The sequence below is a fragment of the Pelophylax lessonae genome (assembly GCF_965119305.1).
Source record: "Pelophylax lessonae genome assembly, chromosome: 5".
Taxonomy (NCBI): domain Eukaryota; kingdom Metazoa; phylum Chordata; class Amphibia; order Anura; family Ranidae; genus Pelophylax; species Pelophylax lessonae.
The window spans coordinates 548,835,166-548,854,627 of record NC_138772.1 but is presented as its reverse complement, the minus strand read 5'-3'; the positions used below and the strand labels follow the sequence as shown (position 1 = coordinate 548,854,627).

Genomic DNA, 19,462 nt, shown 5'->3' with positions numbered 1-19,462 from the left:
TGTATCTGCAGTCTCTGACCACCTCCCGCATCCTGTGTCTGCAGTCTCTCACCACCTCCTGCGTCTGCAGTCCCTGACCACCTCCCGCATCCTGTGTCTGCAGTCTCTCACCACCTCCCGCATCCTGTGTCTGCAGTCTCTGACCACCTCCTGTATCTGCAGTCTCTTGACCACCTCCTGCATCCTGTGTCTGCAGTCTCTCACCACCTCCTGCGTCTGCAGTCCCTGACCACCTCCCGCATCCTGTGTCTGCAGTCTCTCACCACCTCCCGCATCCTGTGTCTGCAGTCTCTCACCACCTCCTGCATCCTGCGTCTGCAGTCTCTCACCACCTCCTGCATCCTGTGTCTGTACAGTCTCTCACCACCTCCTGCATCTTGTGTCTGTACAGTCTCTCACCACCTCCTGCATCCTGTGTCTGTGCAGTCTCTCAGCACCTCCTGCATCCTGTGTCTGTGCAGTCTCTCACCACCTCCCGCATCCTGTGTCTGCAGTCTCTCACCACCTCCCGCATCCTGTGTCTGCAGTCTCTCACCACCTCCCGCATCCTGTGTCTGCAGTCTCTGACCACCTCCTGTATCTGCAGTCTCTGACCACCTCCCGCATCCTGTGTCTGCAGTCTCTCACCACCTCCTGCGTCTGCAGTCCCTGACCACCTCCCGCATCCTGTGTCTGCAGTCTCTCACCACCTCCCGCATCCTGTGTCTGCAGTCTCTGACCACCTCCTGTATCTGCAGTCTCTTGACCACCTCCTGCATCCTGTGTCTGCAGTCTCTCACCACCTCCTGCGTCTGCAGTCCCTGACCACCTCCCGCATCCTGTGTCTGCAGTCTCTCACCACCTCCCGCATCCTGTGTCTGCAGTCTCTGACCACCTCCCGCATCCTGTGTCTGCAGTCTCTGACCACCTCCCGCATCCTGTGTCTGCAGTCTCTGACCACCTCCCGCATCCTGTGTCTGCAGTCTCTTGACCACCTCCTGCATCCTGTGTCTGCAGTCTCTCACCATCTCCCGCATCCTGTGTCTGTGCAGTCTCTCACCACCTCCCGCATCCTGTGTCTGCAGTCTCTGACCACCTCCCGCATCCTGTGTCTGCAGTCTCTGACCACCTCCTGCATCCTGTGTCTGCAGTCTCTCACCACCTCCTGCATCCTGTGTCTGTGCAGTCTCTCACCACCTCCTGCATCCTGTGTCTGTACAGTCTCTCACCACCTCCTGCATCCTGCGTCTGCAGTCCCTGACCACCTCCCGCATCCTGTGTCTGCAGTCTCTCACCACCTCCCGCATCCTGTGTCTGCAGTCTCTCACCACCTCCCGCATCCTGTGTCTGCAGTCTCTCACCACCTCCCGCATCCTGTGTCTGCAGTCTCTCACCACCTCCTGCATCTGCAGTCTCTTGACCACCTCCTGCATCCTGTGTCTGCAGTCTCTCACCACCTCCTGCATCCTGTGTCTGCAGTCTTTCACCACCTCCTGCATCCTGTGTCTGCAGTCTCTCACCACCTCCTGCATCCTGTGTCTGCAGTCTCTCACCACCTCCTGCATCCTGTGTCTGCAGTCTCTCACCACCTCCTGCATCCTGTGTCTGCAGTCTCTCACCACCTCCTGCATCCTGTGTCTGCAGTCTCTCACCACCTCCTGCATCCTGTGTCTGCAGTCTCTCACCACCTCCTGCATCCTGTGTCTGCAGTATCTGTGTCCGCGTCCTGCAGTGTGTCTGCAGTCTGACAGCTTTCCAAAGCATTACATACACTAAATATTATGTGCGATGATTGAGGGATGTCAGGGACCACCCTTGAGGCCCCTCTATGCTAAGCAGAAAACACGGATCTCGGTCTTCCTTTCAGTTATGCACCTCCCCCACACTGTGATCACTCACTAGGAGCACAGTTAACCCTTTGATCGCCCGATATTAACCCTTTCCCTGCCAGTGTCGTCATTACCGTGACAGTACTTTTTTTTTCAGCACAAATCGCTAGAGATGGGCTTCGGCGTGTTCGAGTTTCCACGTGCCCGATCCTGCACACTGCTCATCACAGGCACTGAGACATTTCCCGATCCGTGCAGCAGCGGACCGGGAAATATCTCAGTGTGAGCTTCCTAACAGGAAAAAAAAAAAAAATATATATATATTATATATATATATTATATATTTTTTTATTATTCTTTTTTTTTTAAATGGTTTTGAAACCGCAATTTTATTTGGGTACAGCGTCACACGTCTGGGCAATTGTCAGTTAAAAGAACGCAGTGCCGCATCGTAAAAAATGGCCTGGTCATGAATGGGGGTAAACCTTTTGGGCCTGGAGGGATTAACCCATTGTAATAGCAAAAATGTTATTAAAAAAAAAAAAAAAAGTAAAATAAAATATATTAAAAATTTAAAAATTTGCCAAAACCCCCACTGCCCCGCACACCTGCGCAAACAAAAAGGCACGCCCAGGGTACGTACGTGTATTTAAACCGCGGTCGCACCACACGTGACATATCGCCTGTCTACCTCAAGACTGAGAATAATTCTAGCACAAGAGCTCCTAGTTAACTACAAGGCCCCTTTCACACTTGTGCGACCTGAAAGTCGTGTGACTTTGATGCGACTTAAATCAAAGCCTGTGTAATCTTGAGGTCTACGGACCTTAAGTAGCATCAAAGTCAGACCAAAGTAGTGAAGGGACTACTTTTGAAGTCGCTGACACTTGGAAGTCGAACAGATATGAACAGTACTCGCTGGGAATCATGTCATAAGACTTTGCAGTCACAAGACAAGTCGCCCATGTGTGAAAAGGGCCTAAATTGACGAGCTGTAACGGCTTTTAGAGCGCTTTGGGTACCATGGTTTTTGGCGATATCGCGGGCGCACGCAATTATAAAAACATGGAATGTTTGATATCTATTTACTCGATGCAAGCTCATCTTTTATATTTTAACCAAAAATTGGTATTATATGGCGTGATTACGCAACAAAATTAATTTCATTATATTTTTTTCTGGGAAAATCTGCATTTAAAGCGGAGTTCCGGCCACAAAAATCGACATAAATCGATTTTGGGCCATGCGCTTGCTTTTGGTCACCTGAAAAACAAATGGATAGTTAAGATTTTTTTTTTTTTTGTTTACTTACCTTGTTGTTGAAGAAAATATACTCACCTTTCTTCCACTTCCTCCCTCGGCCGCACGGCCCGCGCCGTCACTTCCTCTTTGCATTGATTCCTGGGAGCTGAACGTCAATCGCTCCCAGGAATCAATGCGCCTGCACCGGCCCCGCTCGTCACTTCTGGTGTGGGCACCTCATTCCCCGCTAAACAGCTTCTGGGCATGCCCAGAAGCTGTGGAGGGATGACACGCCCGCACCGGAAGTGACAAGCGGGGCCGGTGGGAGAAGAGGACACGGAAGAGGACGCAGAAGAGGATCGCGCTGGCTTCAGCTGCCCACATCCAAGATGGCAGCGCAGGAGAAGAAATTTTCAAGGCAAGTATTTCTTCTAAAAGGTTAAGTGGGACCCGGGACAGTTCAGAGGTTATCCATTGTGGAATGTACTAGCCCTGACTGTCCCAGGGGGATTTTTATTGAAAATACATTTTCGTGGCCGGAACTCCGCTTTAATAAACAGTTGTATAAATATCACGTGAAACAAAAATTTGCAACTATCACCTTTTTATTCTACAGGGCCTCGGCTTTCATAAAATATATAATGGTGTGGGGGGGTTTATGTAATTTTGACAAAAATTTGGATTTTTTATGTATGCGAAAACAAAATTGCTCTGGAGCGGAACTGGATATGGAGATTTCCGGTACTTACAGGAAGTGTGTGGGGTTTTCCTCAATAGGAACACAGATGACAATAAAAACCTGACAGGGGCTCTGACCTCTCCATGCTCTGAGTTACCCTTAAATGTGCAGTTATAAAATCCTTTTCATGCCCCGATCACAGAAGCCACATTTTCAGTATAAGATGTGAGGTGAGAACTCCTACCTTCTTGTACTGCTGCAGCCCATCGTTCTCCTGCTGTAACCTCCGCCGCTCCGACTCGTCCGGTTTGTACCAATCAGGAACCATGTAGTCCGCCGGGCGGTCTGAACTGCAGATCTCGCAGCCCGGGCGGGTAGGTACGTTGATGAACGTGCAGGCGGGGCATGACCAGCCGGCCTGAACAAAAGAATGAATGGGTTAGTATGTAAATTAAAACTGATCTTCAAAAACAAAAACAAAAAAAAATTCCAAATGTATCTAAATCCAAAAACAAAAATGTCATATTTTAGCTTTTAAGTGCTTAAATGTGGTGGCTGCATTCGTTTTCTTTTTCATCTATTTTTACCTGCCAGGAACACACTCCCTGTCCTAGCCACAGCAATGCCTGATTGTTACACCCCGTTCTGCCCAGGCCATTTGTCAGTCATGTGATAGTTTGACTGACAAATACTCTGTCATGCACGCATTACTATACAAAGGGCCAACATATTTGAAAAAAAAAAAGTTTCCCTTAATTTCTCCCTTAAGAAAATAAGACCAAACGTGACCCGCTGCATCTATGTGTCAGATAGACACGATCAGGAGCAGTCCTCCTCCCATTGGGAAATGAAGGTGTGTGCTGGCTGATCACAGTTCATGTTTACAACTTGTGAACCAATCACAGAGGTGAAAAAAAAAAAAAAAAAAAAAAAAAAAAACATACAACCCGTCTGATTGGCTAGTAAAAGGAAAAGGAAGCCACACCCCAAGTTAAAAGCCTTAAAGAGTTTAACGAATGGTCCAAGGGAAGAGAGACCACACCCCTAATGAACTTCACTTGAATTGCGCTTATTGGTGAAGTCTTTGTGCTCTACAAAATTCTACAAATAAGTTCTATAGGAGTAAAGTGCGCAGTGGGCGGAGTTCTGGTGGTCTGTCTTGCGCTGGACCATTCATTAAACTCTTAGTCTGCATTCACCCTAGTGAAAGAAAGGAAGAAAATTTGCACAATTTTGCATGCTCATTAAATGCCCAAAATCCATGCGTTGCACTTGCTGTGCCTTGTATGGTCAATGGAACCCCAAAAACAGGATTCAAAAAATGTGCAAAGCCCAAAAAAGGTGCTTGAGCTTATTTTCCGCAAATGTTGCGTGTAGGATAGCGCACTGAAAATACACTGGCTGCCCAATATGCACATATGCCTGCTAGGGATGCACCGAAATGAAATTCTTGGCCGAAGCCGAAGCCGAATAATAATAAAATGTTTGGCCGAAGGCCGAAGGCCAAATACCGAACGCGGGGTTTTGCATTTTTTCCATTTATTTTGCCAATTTTTTGTCCTCTCTCTTGTCCTCTCGTGTCTCTCTCTCTCTCTTGTCCTCTCATGTCTCTCTCTCTCTCCCTAAATGTTACTGTAGGGAATGGGATTCAGTGCACACTGCAGCCTTGTACCATAGGGTTAATGTTAGTGACACTGTAGGGATTGGGAAGGATGCTGGGAATGGAAATCAGGAAGCATGCAGGCAGCCTTGTAAATTTTAATTGCAGATACAGGGCACTGGGCAGGTCAGGGTTAATGTGGTAACATCAATTACTCAGTGACAGTCAGTCAGTGTCAGTGTGGACTCGATCAGATTATACAGTGACAGACAGTCTCTCATAGTGGTGGTAGTAGGAGGCTGGAGGTGGACTAGTAGTAGCCTGGAAAGGAGCACAGCCGCATACATACATCACTCACTCGTGCACTGCAGCCCGCCCCCACACATTCAGTGAGTCTTACTCTCCTCCCTAGTTTTTTCAATGGCACATTCAGGAAGCCAATCACGCCGTGAGTAGCGGCACAGCGGAACCAATCAGGTGTGCAGGCACGCGTGATTGGTTCGCTGTGCAGCTAATCGCGGCGTGATTGGCTTCCTGAATGTGCCATTGAAAAAACTAGGGAGGAGAGTAAGACTCACTGAATGTGTGGGGCGGGCTGCAGTGCACGAGTGAGTAATGTATGTATGCTCACCGCTGAAGTGTCCCGGCTTCCCCTGCCTAACACGGAAGTCTGTGAGTCCTCCTCCGAGTCCCTTCCCCCTGTAAATATCGTGACCTCTGCGATATGAATATCGCCTACGGCCACAGAACGATAGTCAATATCATATCGACTATCGTTCAGCCCTATTATTCGGCACAAAATTATTCGGCCTTTTGACTTATTCGGCCGAACACCGAAAGTGTAATTTTTTCTATTTTCGGCCGAATAATGTTCGGCCGCCGATTATTCGGTGCATCCCTAATGCCTGCAATAATAACCCCCTGCACTAGTGCCCGCGGACGCCAGTAACCCCCAGCACTAGTGCCAGCGGACGCCAGTAACCCCCTGGACTAGTACCAGCGGACGCCAGTAACCCCCTGGAGTAGTGCCAGCGGACGCCAATAACCCCCTGCACTAGTGTCAGCGGACGCCAATTACCCCCTGCACTAGTGTCAGCGGACGCCAATTACCCCCTGCACTAGTGTCAGCGGACGCCAATTACCCCCTGCACTAGTGTCAGCGGACGCCAATTACCCCCTGCACTAGTGTCAGCGGACGCCAATTACCCCCTGCACTAGTGTCAGCGGACGCCAATTACCCCCTGCACTAGTGTCAGCGGACGCCAATTACCCCCTGCACTAGTGCCCGCGGAAGCCAGTAACCCCCTGCACTAGTGCACGCGGATGCCAATAACCCCCTGCACTAGTGCACGCGGATGCCAATAACCCCCTGCACTAGTGCACGCGGATGCCAATAACCCCCTGCACTAGTGCACGCGGATGCCAATAACCCCCTGCACTAGTGTCAGCGGACGCCAATTACCCCCTGCACTAGTGTCAGCGGACGCCAATTACCCCCTGCACTAGTGTCAGCGGACGCCAATTACCCCCTGCACTAGTGTCAGCGGACGCCAATTACCCCCTGCACTAGTGCCCGCTGAAGCCAGTAACCCCCTGCACTAGTGCCCGCTGAAGCCAGTAACCCCCTGCACTAGTGCCCGCTGAAGCCAGTAACCCCCTGCACTAGTGCACGCGGATGCCAATAACCCCCTGCACTAGTGTCAGTGCAATAAAAACGCACATGAACAGACAATATAAACTCACACAGGCATACCTGGACAGGTGACACACACACACACACAACCTGGACAGGTGACACACACAGGCATACCTGGACAATATACACACACACACACACAGGCATACCTGGACAGGTGGACAAACACACAGGCATACCTGGACAGGTGACACACACAGGCATACCTGGACAATATACACACACACACACACACACACACACACACACAGGCATACCTGGACAGGTGACACACACAGGCATACCTGGACAATACACACACACACACACACAGGCATACCTGGACAGGTAGACAAACACACAGGCATACCTGGACAGGTGGACACACACAGGCATACCTGGACAGGTGGACACACACAGGCATACCTGGACAGGTGGACACACACAGGCATACCTGGACAGACAAGATAAACTCACACAGGCATACCTGGACAATATACACACACACACACACACACACACACACAGGCATACCTGGACAATATACACACACACACAGGCATACCTGGACAGGTGACACACACAGGCATACCTGGACAATATACACACACACACAGGCATACCTGGACAGGTGGACACACAGGCATACCTGGACAGGTGGACACACAGGCACACCTGGACAAGTGACACACAGGCACACCTGGACAAGTGACACACAGGCACACCTGGACAAGTGACACACAGGCACACCTGGACAAGTGACACACAGGCACACCTGGACAAGTGACACACAGGCACACCTGGACAAGTGACACACAGGCACACCTGGACAAGTGACACACAGGCACACCTGGACAAGTGACACACAGGCACACCTGGACAAGTGACACACACAGGCACACCTGGACAAGTGACACACACAGGCATACCTGAACAGGTGAAGGTGGTGTATTACGGCAGAGATTCGGAAGGCCCCCTGTATCCATGTTCTCTGGCCTGAAGGCGTTGGAGACTAGAAAACAAAAATACTCCAAATTAAACTGGGATCCGGGAAAGGATATTCACGTCACATGACTTTCCGACACTACGAGGCTCAGTCTTCGGCCTAACACCAAGCCAGGCAGGAAAAACAGGTTTTTTGAGACAGACACAGGACGGTACAAGCAGATCGGGGAATTCTGAAACCTTACACTACTTCCTTATTGTCTCCAATGGTATCTGCACTGTTCAAAGCGGCCAATGATCTTCATACTATCACTTCTCATTTCCAATAAGCAACGTCCCCTCTCACAGGGAACTGATACCCCACCTTCCTTCCCCTACAAAAGTCTATAGAGTCGGTATATGTCAGAGCTATTTAAATGTATAACTCTAATAATAATAATAATAGTGTGTGATTGTGAGGGGACATAAGAGTGTAAGCTCCTCTGGTATAGAGATTGATGTGACTGGCAGCGCTGCGGTATATGTCAGAGCTATATAAATATATAATATAATAATAGTGTGTGACTGTGGGGAGACAATAGAGTGTAAGCTCCTCTGGTACAGAGACTGATGTGATTGGCTCAGTGTTCTCTGTACAGCACTGCGGTATATGTCAGAGCTATATAAATGTAGAATAATAATAATAGTGTGTGACTGTGGGGGGACATTAGAGTGTAAGCTCCTCTGGTACAGAGACTGATGTGACTGGCTTAGTGTTCTCTGTACAGCACTGCGGTATATGTCAGAGCTATAAAAATGTAGAATAACAGTGTGTGACTGCGGGGGGACATTAGAAAGTAAGCTCCTCTGGTACAGAGACTGATGTGACTGTGGGGGGCATTAGAGTGTAAGCTCCTCTGGTACAGAGACTGATGTGACTGTGGGGGGACATTAGAGTGTAAGCTCCTCTGGTACAGAGAATGATGTGACTGTGGGGGGACATTAGAGTGTAAGCTCCTCTGGTACAGAGAATGATGTGACTGTGGGAGGACATTAGAGTGTAAGCTCCTCTGGTGCAGAGACTGATGTGACTGGCTCAGTGTTCTCTGTACAGCCATATATAACATATATATTTTTTTATTTTCATTCTTTTCATTATTATATATATATATATATATATATATATATATATATATATATATATATATATATATATATATATATATATATATATATATATATATAGTAAATAAAAGAATACAAATAAAGACAATAATACAAATATTGAGCATTAAAGACCATAATAAACAGTCACCTGGCTTTGGAGTGGGCCGGCTGGGGAGGGTTTTGGAGTGACGTTGTTCCTCCAGGCCCGAAGCCACCAAGTGCGATGGCCCTGGATAGTTGCTGCTGTACAAGTCTTGTGGTGTCAGCTTTGCCTGCTTAGCGCCCAGCAGGTAGAGGAACGCTGTGTCTCCATCTCTCCGAATACCATAGGACATGACCGTCCGATCATCGGAGCACAGGCATTGGCCAATGATCCAGCGCTGAATACTGGGGTGAAACTGATAATCCTTGAAAATCTGAAAAGGCAGCAGAGGGGATGCTGACTACGCTGCCTAATAGACACCAGTAGAAGCATTCACAAACACGAAGCACTAGCTTAAAAATATGAAACAGCAAGTATGTAAAAATGAGAAACATCAAAAATGATAGTAAAATGTTACAGAGATGTTAAACATAACTTCCTGAAAATACATTCTCTTCTCAGGCACACATTTAAATACAACTGAAACACAGATGAGATCTGCTGAATTAGTAGCTCTGTTCAGACAGTCTTGTGATCAGACGCCCCTACCATGCAGTACAGACAGTCACTGACCTCACTTTTTTCTCCTGAAGTTAAACTATTGGTATCAATGACCACAATAAAAACCCCCAACATTGCTGATATTTTGCTTGTACTGAGGGCAGAGATAACTCCGCCCACAGTACAGTCTCTCATTTAATGCCAGGTGCTGAGACAGAGCATTCCGACGCTCCGCAGAGATAACTCCGCCCACAGTACAATCTCTCTCATTTAATTCCAGGTGCTGACACAGAGCATTCCGGCGCCCCACAGAGATAACTCCGCCCACAGTACAATCTCTCTCATTTAATTCCAGGTGCTGACACAGAGCATTCCGGCGCCCCACAGAGATAACTCCGCCCACAGTACAGTCTCTCATACAATGCCAGGTGCTGGGACTGAGAGCATTCCGGCTCCCCGCAGAGATAACTCCGCCCACAGTACAGTCTCTCATACAATGCCAGGTGCTGGGACTGAGAGCATTCCGGCTCCCCGCAGAGATAACTCTGCCCACAGTACAGTCCCTCTCATTTCTTTTTCTTTACGGTCAGTTTGGAAATCCGGTTCATAGACAACCTATTACTAAGAGAAATAAAGGGGCTTCACCAATGTCCATCTGAAAATCGTTATCTGCACGGCTGTCTCTGGCTTCAATGCTTTGACACAGTGACTTAGAACAAATCCTCAGATCAGTCAGAATGCATTGAGAACTCCTAATACACAAACCTTATCCAGGTCTGAGACCAAGAAAAGTACTGAAAGCCACTGGATCAGCATGACAGCCGGGGGAAATTCAACAAAGACGTCAGCAAATGACACCTCTATACTTTCCCTTTAGAAGGCGGGTGACAGATCGCACCCCAGTGTAGCCCGTTCTGGGACTAAGACATATGATGTCCTTCCCAGAAGGAGCCGCACTCCGGCGCGACATGTAACTCGCTGTGTCCAGGTGACAGATCACTATACCAGCCCACTGACAGTACCATGTGATCACGGTGACCAATCACAGCAGATCAAATGAATTGTACACAACGGAAGGATTCCATTGATACCATTGCCATTTATCGCATACTATTGAGTTGACCTCTGTGATTGGTCACAGCGATCACATGGTACAGACAGGGACAATCACAACACATCTGTACCATGATTAGTTGTGACTAATTGGAACAGACTGACCAGTTGTGATCACATGGTACAGACCGGGCCAATCACAACCCATCTGTACCATGATTAGTTGTGACCAATTGGAACAGACTGACCAGTTGTGATCACATGCTACAGACCAGGACAATCACAATCCATCTGTATCATGATTAGTTGTGACCAATTGGTACAGACTGACCAGTTGTGATCACATGGTACAGACCGGGCCAATCACAACCCATCTGTACCATGATTAGTTGTGACCAATTGGTACAGACTGACCAGTTGTGATCACATGGTACAGACAGGGCCAATCACAACCCATCTGTACCATGATTAGTTGTGACCAATTGGTACAGACTGACCAGTTGTGATCACATGGTACAGACCGGGCCAATCACAGCCCATCTGTACCATGATTAGTTGTGACCAATTGGTACAGACTGACCAGTTGTGATCACATGGTACAGAGCGGGCCAATCACAACCCATCTGTACCATGTGATTAGCTGTGACCAATCACAGCTAAACACTGAATGAATTGATTTCATTAAGAAAAAAATGGTTGTTTATTCACTGTTATGAGATTCACTGTTATAAGCAATCAGTGTGTATAAAAAAAAAAAAAAATAACCTGAAAAACCTGATCACCTCTGCAGAATAGAACGTGTTACTATGGTAACACTGTATTGTTCTGGTCACAGAATGTAATAAAAAAAAAAAAAAAAAACGTAATAAAAATTATTATTTTTTTCTTTTACATGCTGACAGCAGTCAGTCTCCCTGATCACCGCCACCGCACCAGTTATATGACGCTGTACTGCACTGGTGACAGTATGTAAAAGATAAATAAAAAAATTGTGAAATTTTTTTTTTTTTAATTTTTTCACTTTCCAAAAAAATTGTGACCAAAAAAAAAAAAAAAAAAAAACTTTTTAAGAACTTGCCATGCCTCTTACTAAATACCTTAAACGGTCTGCTTTCCATCCACAGGTGTCAAACTGGCGGCCCTCCAGCTGTTGAGGAACTACAAATCCCATGAGGCTTTGCAGTTACAAATATGACTTCCATAGGCAGAGGCATGATGGGATTTGTAGTTCTGCAACAGCTGGAGGGCCACCAGTTTGACATATCTTGTCTGTCCTTGCATTTTAGGGGCTAAAGAAATGAAATTGGCTGTCAGTACATTGATTTTCAGACAGTGGCGGCTGGTGCTCCATGGGCCGGGGGGGGGGGGGCATCAGATGCCCCCCCTCCCCCCGGGTCGCCGTCTAACTCACCCTGGACCGACCATGTGGAAGGCAGGCAGCGGCTTCCCCCTCAGTCTCCTCTGTGGGTCAGGCTTCCCCTGTGTCTACTCCCTCCTCGGCCAATAGCATGGCATCTCCTTTCGGCCAATCGGGAAATGGGACACAGGACCCGCTTCCTGATTGGCCAGGAGGAGAATCTGTGTCACACAACTGGGTGGGCTCAGGGCGCAGTACCCTTTTTTGAAGCCTATTAGAGCCTCTGGCTCTAAATACGTGCTTCAAAAACAAAAAAAATACCCCATTGGAATTCATGCGTCCGGTGCCCTGCATGTAGATTAAAGGGACGGATAGGCATGGATAGGGGCGGCGGCGCCCCCAATAGACGGGCCGCCACTGTTTTCAGATACATCCCATAGTTCGTGGACGCTATTACTTTCCTACAGACTAAACCATAAACACCGATGTGGGCTTGTTTCAAAGTAATGTAGCAGAATACATTCTGGCCTACATGTTTTAATAAAGATTATTTGCTAAATTTTCATTTTTTTTTTTTAAGAGAAAAACGATTTGTGTGGACAAAAAAAATTATAAAAAATTTCACAATTGCAGTGTTGCACGACCGCGCAATTGTCATTCAAAGTGCGACAGTGCTGAAAATTTTTCTGCGCAGAAAAGGGGGTGAAAGTGACCGGTATTGAAGGGGTTAAAGACATACTCTGCTGAGAAGAAAGTAATAGGGTAGGACAGGGATGCAGTGGGTATTCAAGGGAAGGTAAATGTGTAGCTGAACTACATAAAGTGCCAGTATCCCCCCCCCCCCCCCCCCCACAGGGAGCGCACACTAACCTGCTGCTTCAGCATGGCTATGGTAGTGTGACCGTGCACGTATGTGGAGATATTCACCGAGGCCTTGGCGTCTTCCACTCCGACCTTCATGCTGCAGGGGAGAAGAGACGTTAGTACACACAATGACCCCGTCCATGACACCAGAAGTCTCTCCCCTCTAATAAAAGATATAAAAGTATCACTTTATATTTAGGTCTTGTGCGGTCGGTGTAGCAGTCCATACACAGCCCTGGAGCATCCATCAGAATTTTTGAAATGGTAAGCGCTCATTGATCAGCGTGACCACATGACTGCACTGACCAATGGGAAGCACTTCTTTCTTCTGGGATCTTTCTGGAAGAAGCAGCCCCAGATGCCCTTCTCATTGGTCAGTGAGGGTCACATAGCTGCGCCGATCAATCAGCAGATACCAGTGTGGTGTTGCCATTGTTGGTGCCTGTGATTGGTGACAGAAGGGGAGGGGCTATATTCACTTTCCCTTTAAATTAGTTTTAGCTCTGATTGGTTCACAGAGATCACAAGTCACAGAGCCGCTCTGAATAGCTCTGTGCGCTGTGATCTGCCCTTTCTAATGAAAACTCAATCACAGACTTTCAAAGTGCGGACTTGCTGCACATGCACAATTTCTGTATATAGACACTATAGAAAAATTGTATCCACCCATCAGCATTTTTTATTTAAATTTTTTTTATTACCCCTTGGCGACCACACGTACTGCGGCAGGTCAGCTCTATTGTGCAAAATCACGTACCTGTACGCGTTTGTGAAATAGCCACTAAGGGGTGCATGTCCCGCCAGAGGCGCGATCACGTGCGGATTGGACAGAGGGGGAGCCAATCAGCGGGTCCTGCAAACACAATGTCAGCCGTCCACCTGTGATCGCTCCTGAAAGAGGCAGAACGGCGGTCTGCCTATGTAAACAAGGCAGGTCGCTGTTCTGACAGGGGAGAAGATAGAGATCTTGTGTTCCTACTAAGCAGGAACACGGATCTCTGTCTTCCCCCCCTGTCAGAGTACCTCCCCCCTCAGCAAGCACCCCCTGGACACACATTTAACCCTTTGATCGCCCCTGTTAACCCCTTCCCAGCCAGTGTCGTTAGTACAGCGACAGCATATTTTAGAACTGATCACTGTATTAGTTAATGTCACTGGTCCCCTAAAAAGTGTCAGGTGTCCGATTTGTCCGCCGCAATGTCGCAGCCCCGCAAAAAAAATAAATAATAATAAATCGCTGATTACCGCCATTACTAGTAATAATAAAACCAAATGCCATAAAAATATCATAGTTTGTAGACACTATAACTTTTGCACAAACCAATCAGAAATGCGCTTATTGAGATTTTTTTTTTTACCAAAAATTTGTAGTAGAATACATATTGGCCTAAACTGATGAAGAAATTTGATTTTTTACATTTTTTTATTGGATATGTTTTATAGCAGAAAGTAAAATAATATAATTATATATATATATATATATATATATATATATATATATATATATATATATATATATATATATATATATATATATTATATATATATTTTTTTTTTTTTTTTTTTTTGTTATTTTTTTAAAATTGTGACTCTTTTGTTTATAGCGCAAAAAATATAAAAAACGCAGAGGTGATCAAATACCACCAAAAGAAAGCTCTCCTCGTGGGGAAAAAAAAAAAAAAGGACATCAATTTTATTTGGGTACAGCGTCGTCCCATTTTTGCGATAAGGCACTGCGTTGCTTTAGCTGAAAACCAATCTTGCTTCGATCAGCTTCTTTGGAGGCCATGAGGAGAGATATGAGATCTAATACATCCATTTTCAACCAGGGTGCCCAGGCACCCTAGGGTGCCTTGAGGTTCATTCAGGGGTGCCTCAGCAAAATGCATAAAAATTGCCCAAAAATTGTATACAAGCTGGAGTGTGGATGAATTCTGCTTTTGAGTTACACAAAGCCACAGTTATTCATTGTACACCATTAGGACCTTCTAACTGCCAACCTCCTAACAACCAATGGCATCAGTTGATAAGGAGGATTTATAGAATCCTTGTTTGACTCTCCTCTGCCTCTCTCCATCAGCTTTGGGGTCACATTAGCCGAGTAATGGAGAAAAACTGAGGAAGAAGAGAGACATTGGAATACTAGTCAGTACCAGTTTGCACCTCTAACATTGGGTCTCCTACATGTGTGGATATTGCTGCTTCATGTAAAACTAAAAAGAATAGTGTTTACATTTTAGGATGGGGTGCCTCAAGACTGTTCATAATTTTCAGGGGTGCCTAGAGACTGTCCTTAATTTTAAAGGGTGCCTTGACGAAAAAAAGGTTGAGAAACACTGATCTAATAGACCCCAGATCACAACATAAAAAAGAGGACCTGTCACAACCCATGGTATCAAAAGAGATCTGTACTGTAGATGATCCCTATTCCATGGACGGCGTAATTCTAACCACTTCTGGACCTCCCACTGTATAGAATACGTCGGTACTTTGACTTTAAATAACGGGGTTATGGTAGCAGAAAGCAGCCATTACGCCAATATTTTTCTTTAAGCGGTGGAAAATGGATCCGGGCTGCTCAGTGGAAAACCAACTGCACAGAGAAGCCAAGTATAACATGTTAGTTCATTTTAAGATGTTGGATGTCAATGCCTCCAAATGCCTGAAAAAACGCCCCGAAAAAGACACGCTCAGGTGTGAATGGAGCCTTAAGGTGGTTAACCACTTCTGGACCGGAAAGGTTTCACCCACTAAACGATCAAGCCATTTTTTTGCAAGACTGCACTGCATTACTTTAACCACTTAAGCCCCCGGAAGATTTTACCCCCCTTCCTGACCAGGGCCTATTTTGCGATTCGGCACTGCGTGACTTTAACGGACAATTGCGCGGTCGTGCGATGCTGTACCTAAACGAAGTTGACGTCCTTTTTTTCCCACAAACAGAGCTTTTGGTGGTATTTGATGACCTGTGCTATAAATAAAAAAAAAAAGAGCGACAATTTTGCAAAAATAAAAATATTTTTCACTTTTTTTTATATGAAATTCCCCAAAAACAAAAAATGTAAAAATCAAAATTTTTTAATTTTCGGGCAATTTGTTTTATGCTACATTTGTTTGGTAAAAAAAAAATTGCAAAAAGCTTATTTTGATTGGTTTGCACAAAAGTTATTGCGTTTACTAACAAAGGGAAAGATTTTTTGTTGTTTTGTTTTTTAACGAGTAATGGCGGCGATCTGCGATTTTTTTGCGGGACTGCGACATTGCGGCAGACAGATCGGACCCCTGACTGATATTTTTGACACTTTTGGGGGTACCAGTGACATTACTGCAGTAATCAGTGCTATACATATGCACTGTTACTGTAAAAATGACCCTGGCAGTGAAGGAGTTAACTGTATTGGAGAGGGAGGGGTTAAGTGTGTCCTAGGGGCGTGTTTCCAACTGTGATTGGCTGTGGCTACTAGTGTAAGAACAGAGATCAACGGTCCTACATAGTAGAACCGTCTGATCTCCATTCTTACACAGGGGAGAATGACAGGCGGCTTTGTTTACCCTAGCCGCCTGCCTTTCTCCCACTCTAACGGACGATCGTGAGTGGTCACATCGGGTCCGCCAGGCACACGCGCGGGGGGGGGGGGGGGGGGGTCCGTGACGCCGCGGGAGCGTGCCTCCGGCGGCGCGCGCTCGCTCCCTAGAGCCTCACAAGCTAGCGAGGTAGTCCTACGTCGCTTTGCCTGTGAGGGGCTGAATGCCGACGTAAATAGTCATGCGGCGGTCGGCAAGCGGTTAAGTTAAAATTCATGCAACGCTGTACCCAAATAAAATTTATGTTTTTTTTTTTTATCGCCTCTGCAGTCTATTTTTTTGCGTGATAAAACAAAAAAAAAAAAAAAAAAAAGAGCGACAATTCTGAAAAAAAAAAAGCAATATACTTTACTTTCTCCTACAAAACACATCCAATTATAAAAAGTAAAAAAACAATTTTTTTCACCAGTTTAGGCCAATATGTATTCTGCTACGTATTTTTGGTAAGAAAAAAAAAAAATTTGTATTTTGATTCGTTTGCGCAAAAGTTAATAATGCAAAAGTAAAATATGCACTGTCACTGCACAAATGACACTGGCAGGGAAGGGGTAACATCAGGGGAGATCAAAGGGTTAAACGTGCCCCTAGGGGGTGCTTGCTAACTGGGGGGGGGGGGGGGTTGCACTAATTGGGGGAAGACAGAGATCCAGTTTCCTGCTTAGCAGGAAGGCAAGATCTCCATCTTGTCCCCTTGCAGAACAGTGATCTGCTTTGTTTACATCAGGGGAGATCCGCATTCTGCTTCTCCTGGGGATGATCGCGGGTGACCGGCGAACTCCACTGATTGATATCCCCGCTAGCCAAACACAGCGGCGCGATGGTGCCGTCTAGTGGCTACTGAACGAAATGACATACAGATACGTCGTTTCGCGCAACAGCGCCACATTACCGCAGTAAATACCCAACGGCCAATCGGCAAGTGGTTAAGCTTAGAAGGACTGGAGTGGAGGGGAGGAGCTTGTGATAGTTTACTGAACAAGCATGATTATGGTACAGAAGGACTCCACAGCTCCTCCATTCTAATCCAGCTCCTCATCTTCCCACAGTAGAGATCAGAAGTCTGAAATTCTCAATAGGTCGTTTCCTTAACCCCTTTTGCTGCCAAAGCCGCATTTAAAAAAAAAAGAATAATAATTTTAGGCCTGAAGATTACATAAAACCCCCAAACATATATTTTCTAAAAGCAGACACCCTAGAGCAGCTTCAGAGCTATGTGCCGAAACTGAGGGCTCCCACATGCATGCACGGAAGTGACGTCATCACAGCTTTTGCCGGTCACAAAGCCGGAGTCGGCAAACCTGGAAGGAAGACGGGGGGGGGGGGTAAGATGGAAGCCCTGTTAGCGGTGACAGCGCACCGTTGGAGGGCTTCGTTCTAAGGTAAGTATTTCATAATGTGCTAGTATGTGGTGCATACTAGTAGATTATGCAACTGTCTCACCGGGGGGGTGGGATGACGAGGAACAAGGGGGGAGGAAGGATGAGGACTGTTAAACTTTCAGTGCGAAATAGAAATACATTTTTATTATTACAGGTCAAGAATTGTGAACTTTGAGGCCTCCATTGACCTTGCTACATATTGAGTCAAAACTCTTTCAGTTTGAAACACACATTGCGTCCATTGTTGAGATGGTTTTGTTTGCATGTACTTTGAGATAAAAAGCTGTGTTATCTGCCCCCCGAAAGGAAACTGTGTTTGACAAACTTTTAAATACAATACTCAGAAAGACAGATAAATAAATCGCTTATCACAGGTGGATCGGCCTTTGGGGGAAAAGGTTTACATAAGACATCCTTCCCCTGGTCTTGAAACACGAAAAACCAGAGAGGTCGTAAAACTTTATGAACAGAACACAACACAACACAACGGACACACACAAGACACATCACACTTACAACATACACACTACTAACAGCCATGCATAGACTCATCTACACAGACGCCATCTTGGTCCACCATGTATCTGAACCTTTGAGGGACGCCAAGCGAAACTCCTCCCTAATTGGCCACCATCTTGGAAATGCAGCCTTCTTAAGGAACCTGGTAACTACCATTCTAAATTAGCGGCCATTTTAAATATAGTAATTATGCCTTGCTGTTACTTGATTATTATTCAATATTGTTTATGTACTTCCTTAAATGTTTTACATTTCCTATTTAAAGGGTAATGAAAGTACAATCCCAGCCGTATAAACCATATGTAGATTTTTCTCTAAAGAGATGATTTTTGTTTTTATAACATTTTAATATCAGATTAAGCGCATTATTTGAGATTTTACGTCTTCCGTTTTGCATGGCTTATTCTCATTTCATCTGCAGTGGAATGACTTTCGGCCATGTGATTCGCAGACTATTGTGGTCTGATTATATAGAATATTAATTTATGGTTCATACTACACCTGGGAAAAACATAATCTTGCTTTATTTCACTTTCATCGTTTAGCTAAATATCACATTGCATTTATCGTTTTAAGTTTGTATCTTATGTAAGGTTATCTCTTTGTGTCACTCAAGTATGATCATTTATGGTGAAAATATGTCTTGCGAATAAATATTCTTATATATATATTCCCTATTGTAGACTGTTTCACTAAGATTGGTATATGCTTTTAAAAAGAAATTAACTGATAAAAAAAGAACTCGGGAAAATTATTGTGGTATATTATTGGAGGTCTGAACAAAATTGATTGGGTTTTTCTTAGTTATTAAGTTATTTGCCGTAATCGGCTGGAGGCACTGCGTCATAATTTTATTGATAGTTCAGACACCGCCTTTTAGTAATAAATTAAAAATAGTCAAATTTTATACCAAAACGCACAACATATTAAATGGAGGCACTGCTGAGATATCATTAATTTCTTACAT

At 45.6% G+C, this 19,462-nt stretch overlaps 1 protein-coding gene across 1 annotated transcript in view; it reads right to left on the bottom strand.

Moving 5' to 3' along the window:
• RBCK1 (RANBP2-type and C3HC4-type zinc finger containing 1) overlaps positions 1-19,462 on the bottom strand; it is a 105,926-nt gene that overhangs the window by 60,107 nt on the left and 26,357 nt on the right. The window contains exons 5-8 of the mRNA XM_082258795.1: positions 13,019-13,109; positions 9,244-9,511; positions 7,934-8,016; positions 3,974-4,147 (exon numbers count right to left, since the gene is read on the bottom strand). Coding sequence (XP_082114921.1) covers positions 3,974-4,147; positions 7,934-8,016; positions 9,244-9,511; positions 13,019-13,109 — 616 coding nt within the window. The remainder of the gene's footprint in view (positions 1-3,973; positions 4,148-7,933; positions 8,017-9,243; positions 9,512-13,018; positions 13,110-19,462) is intronic.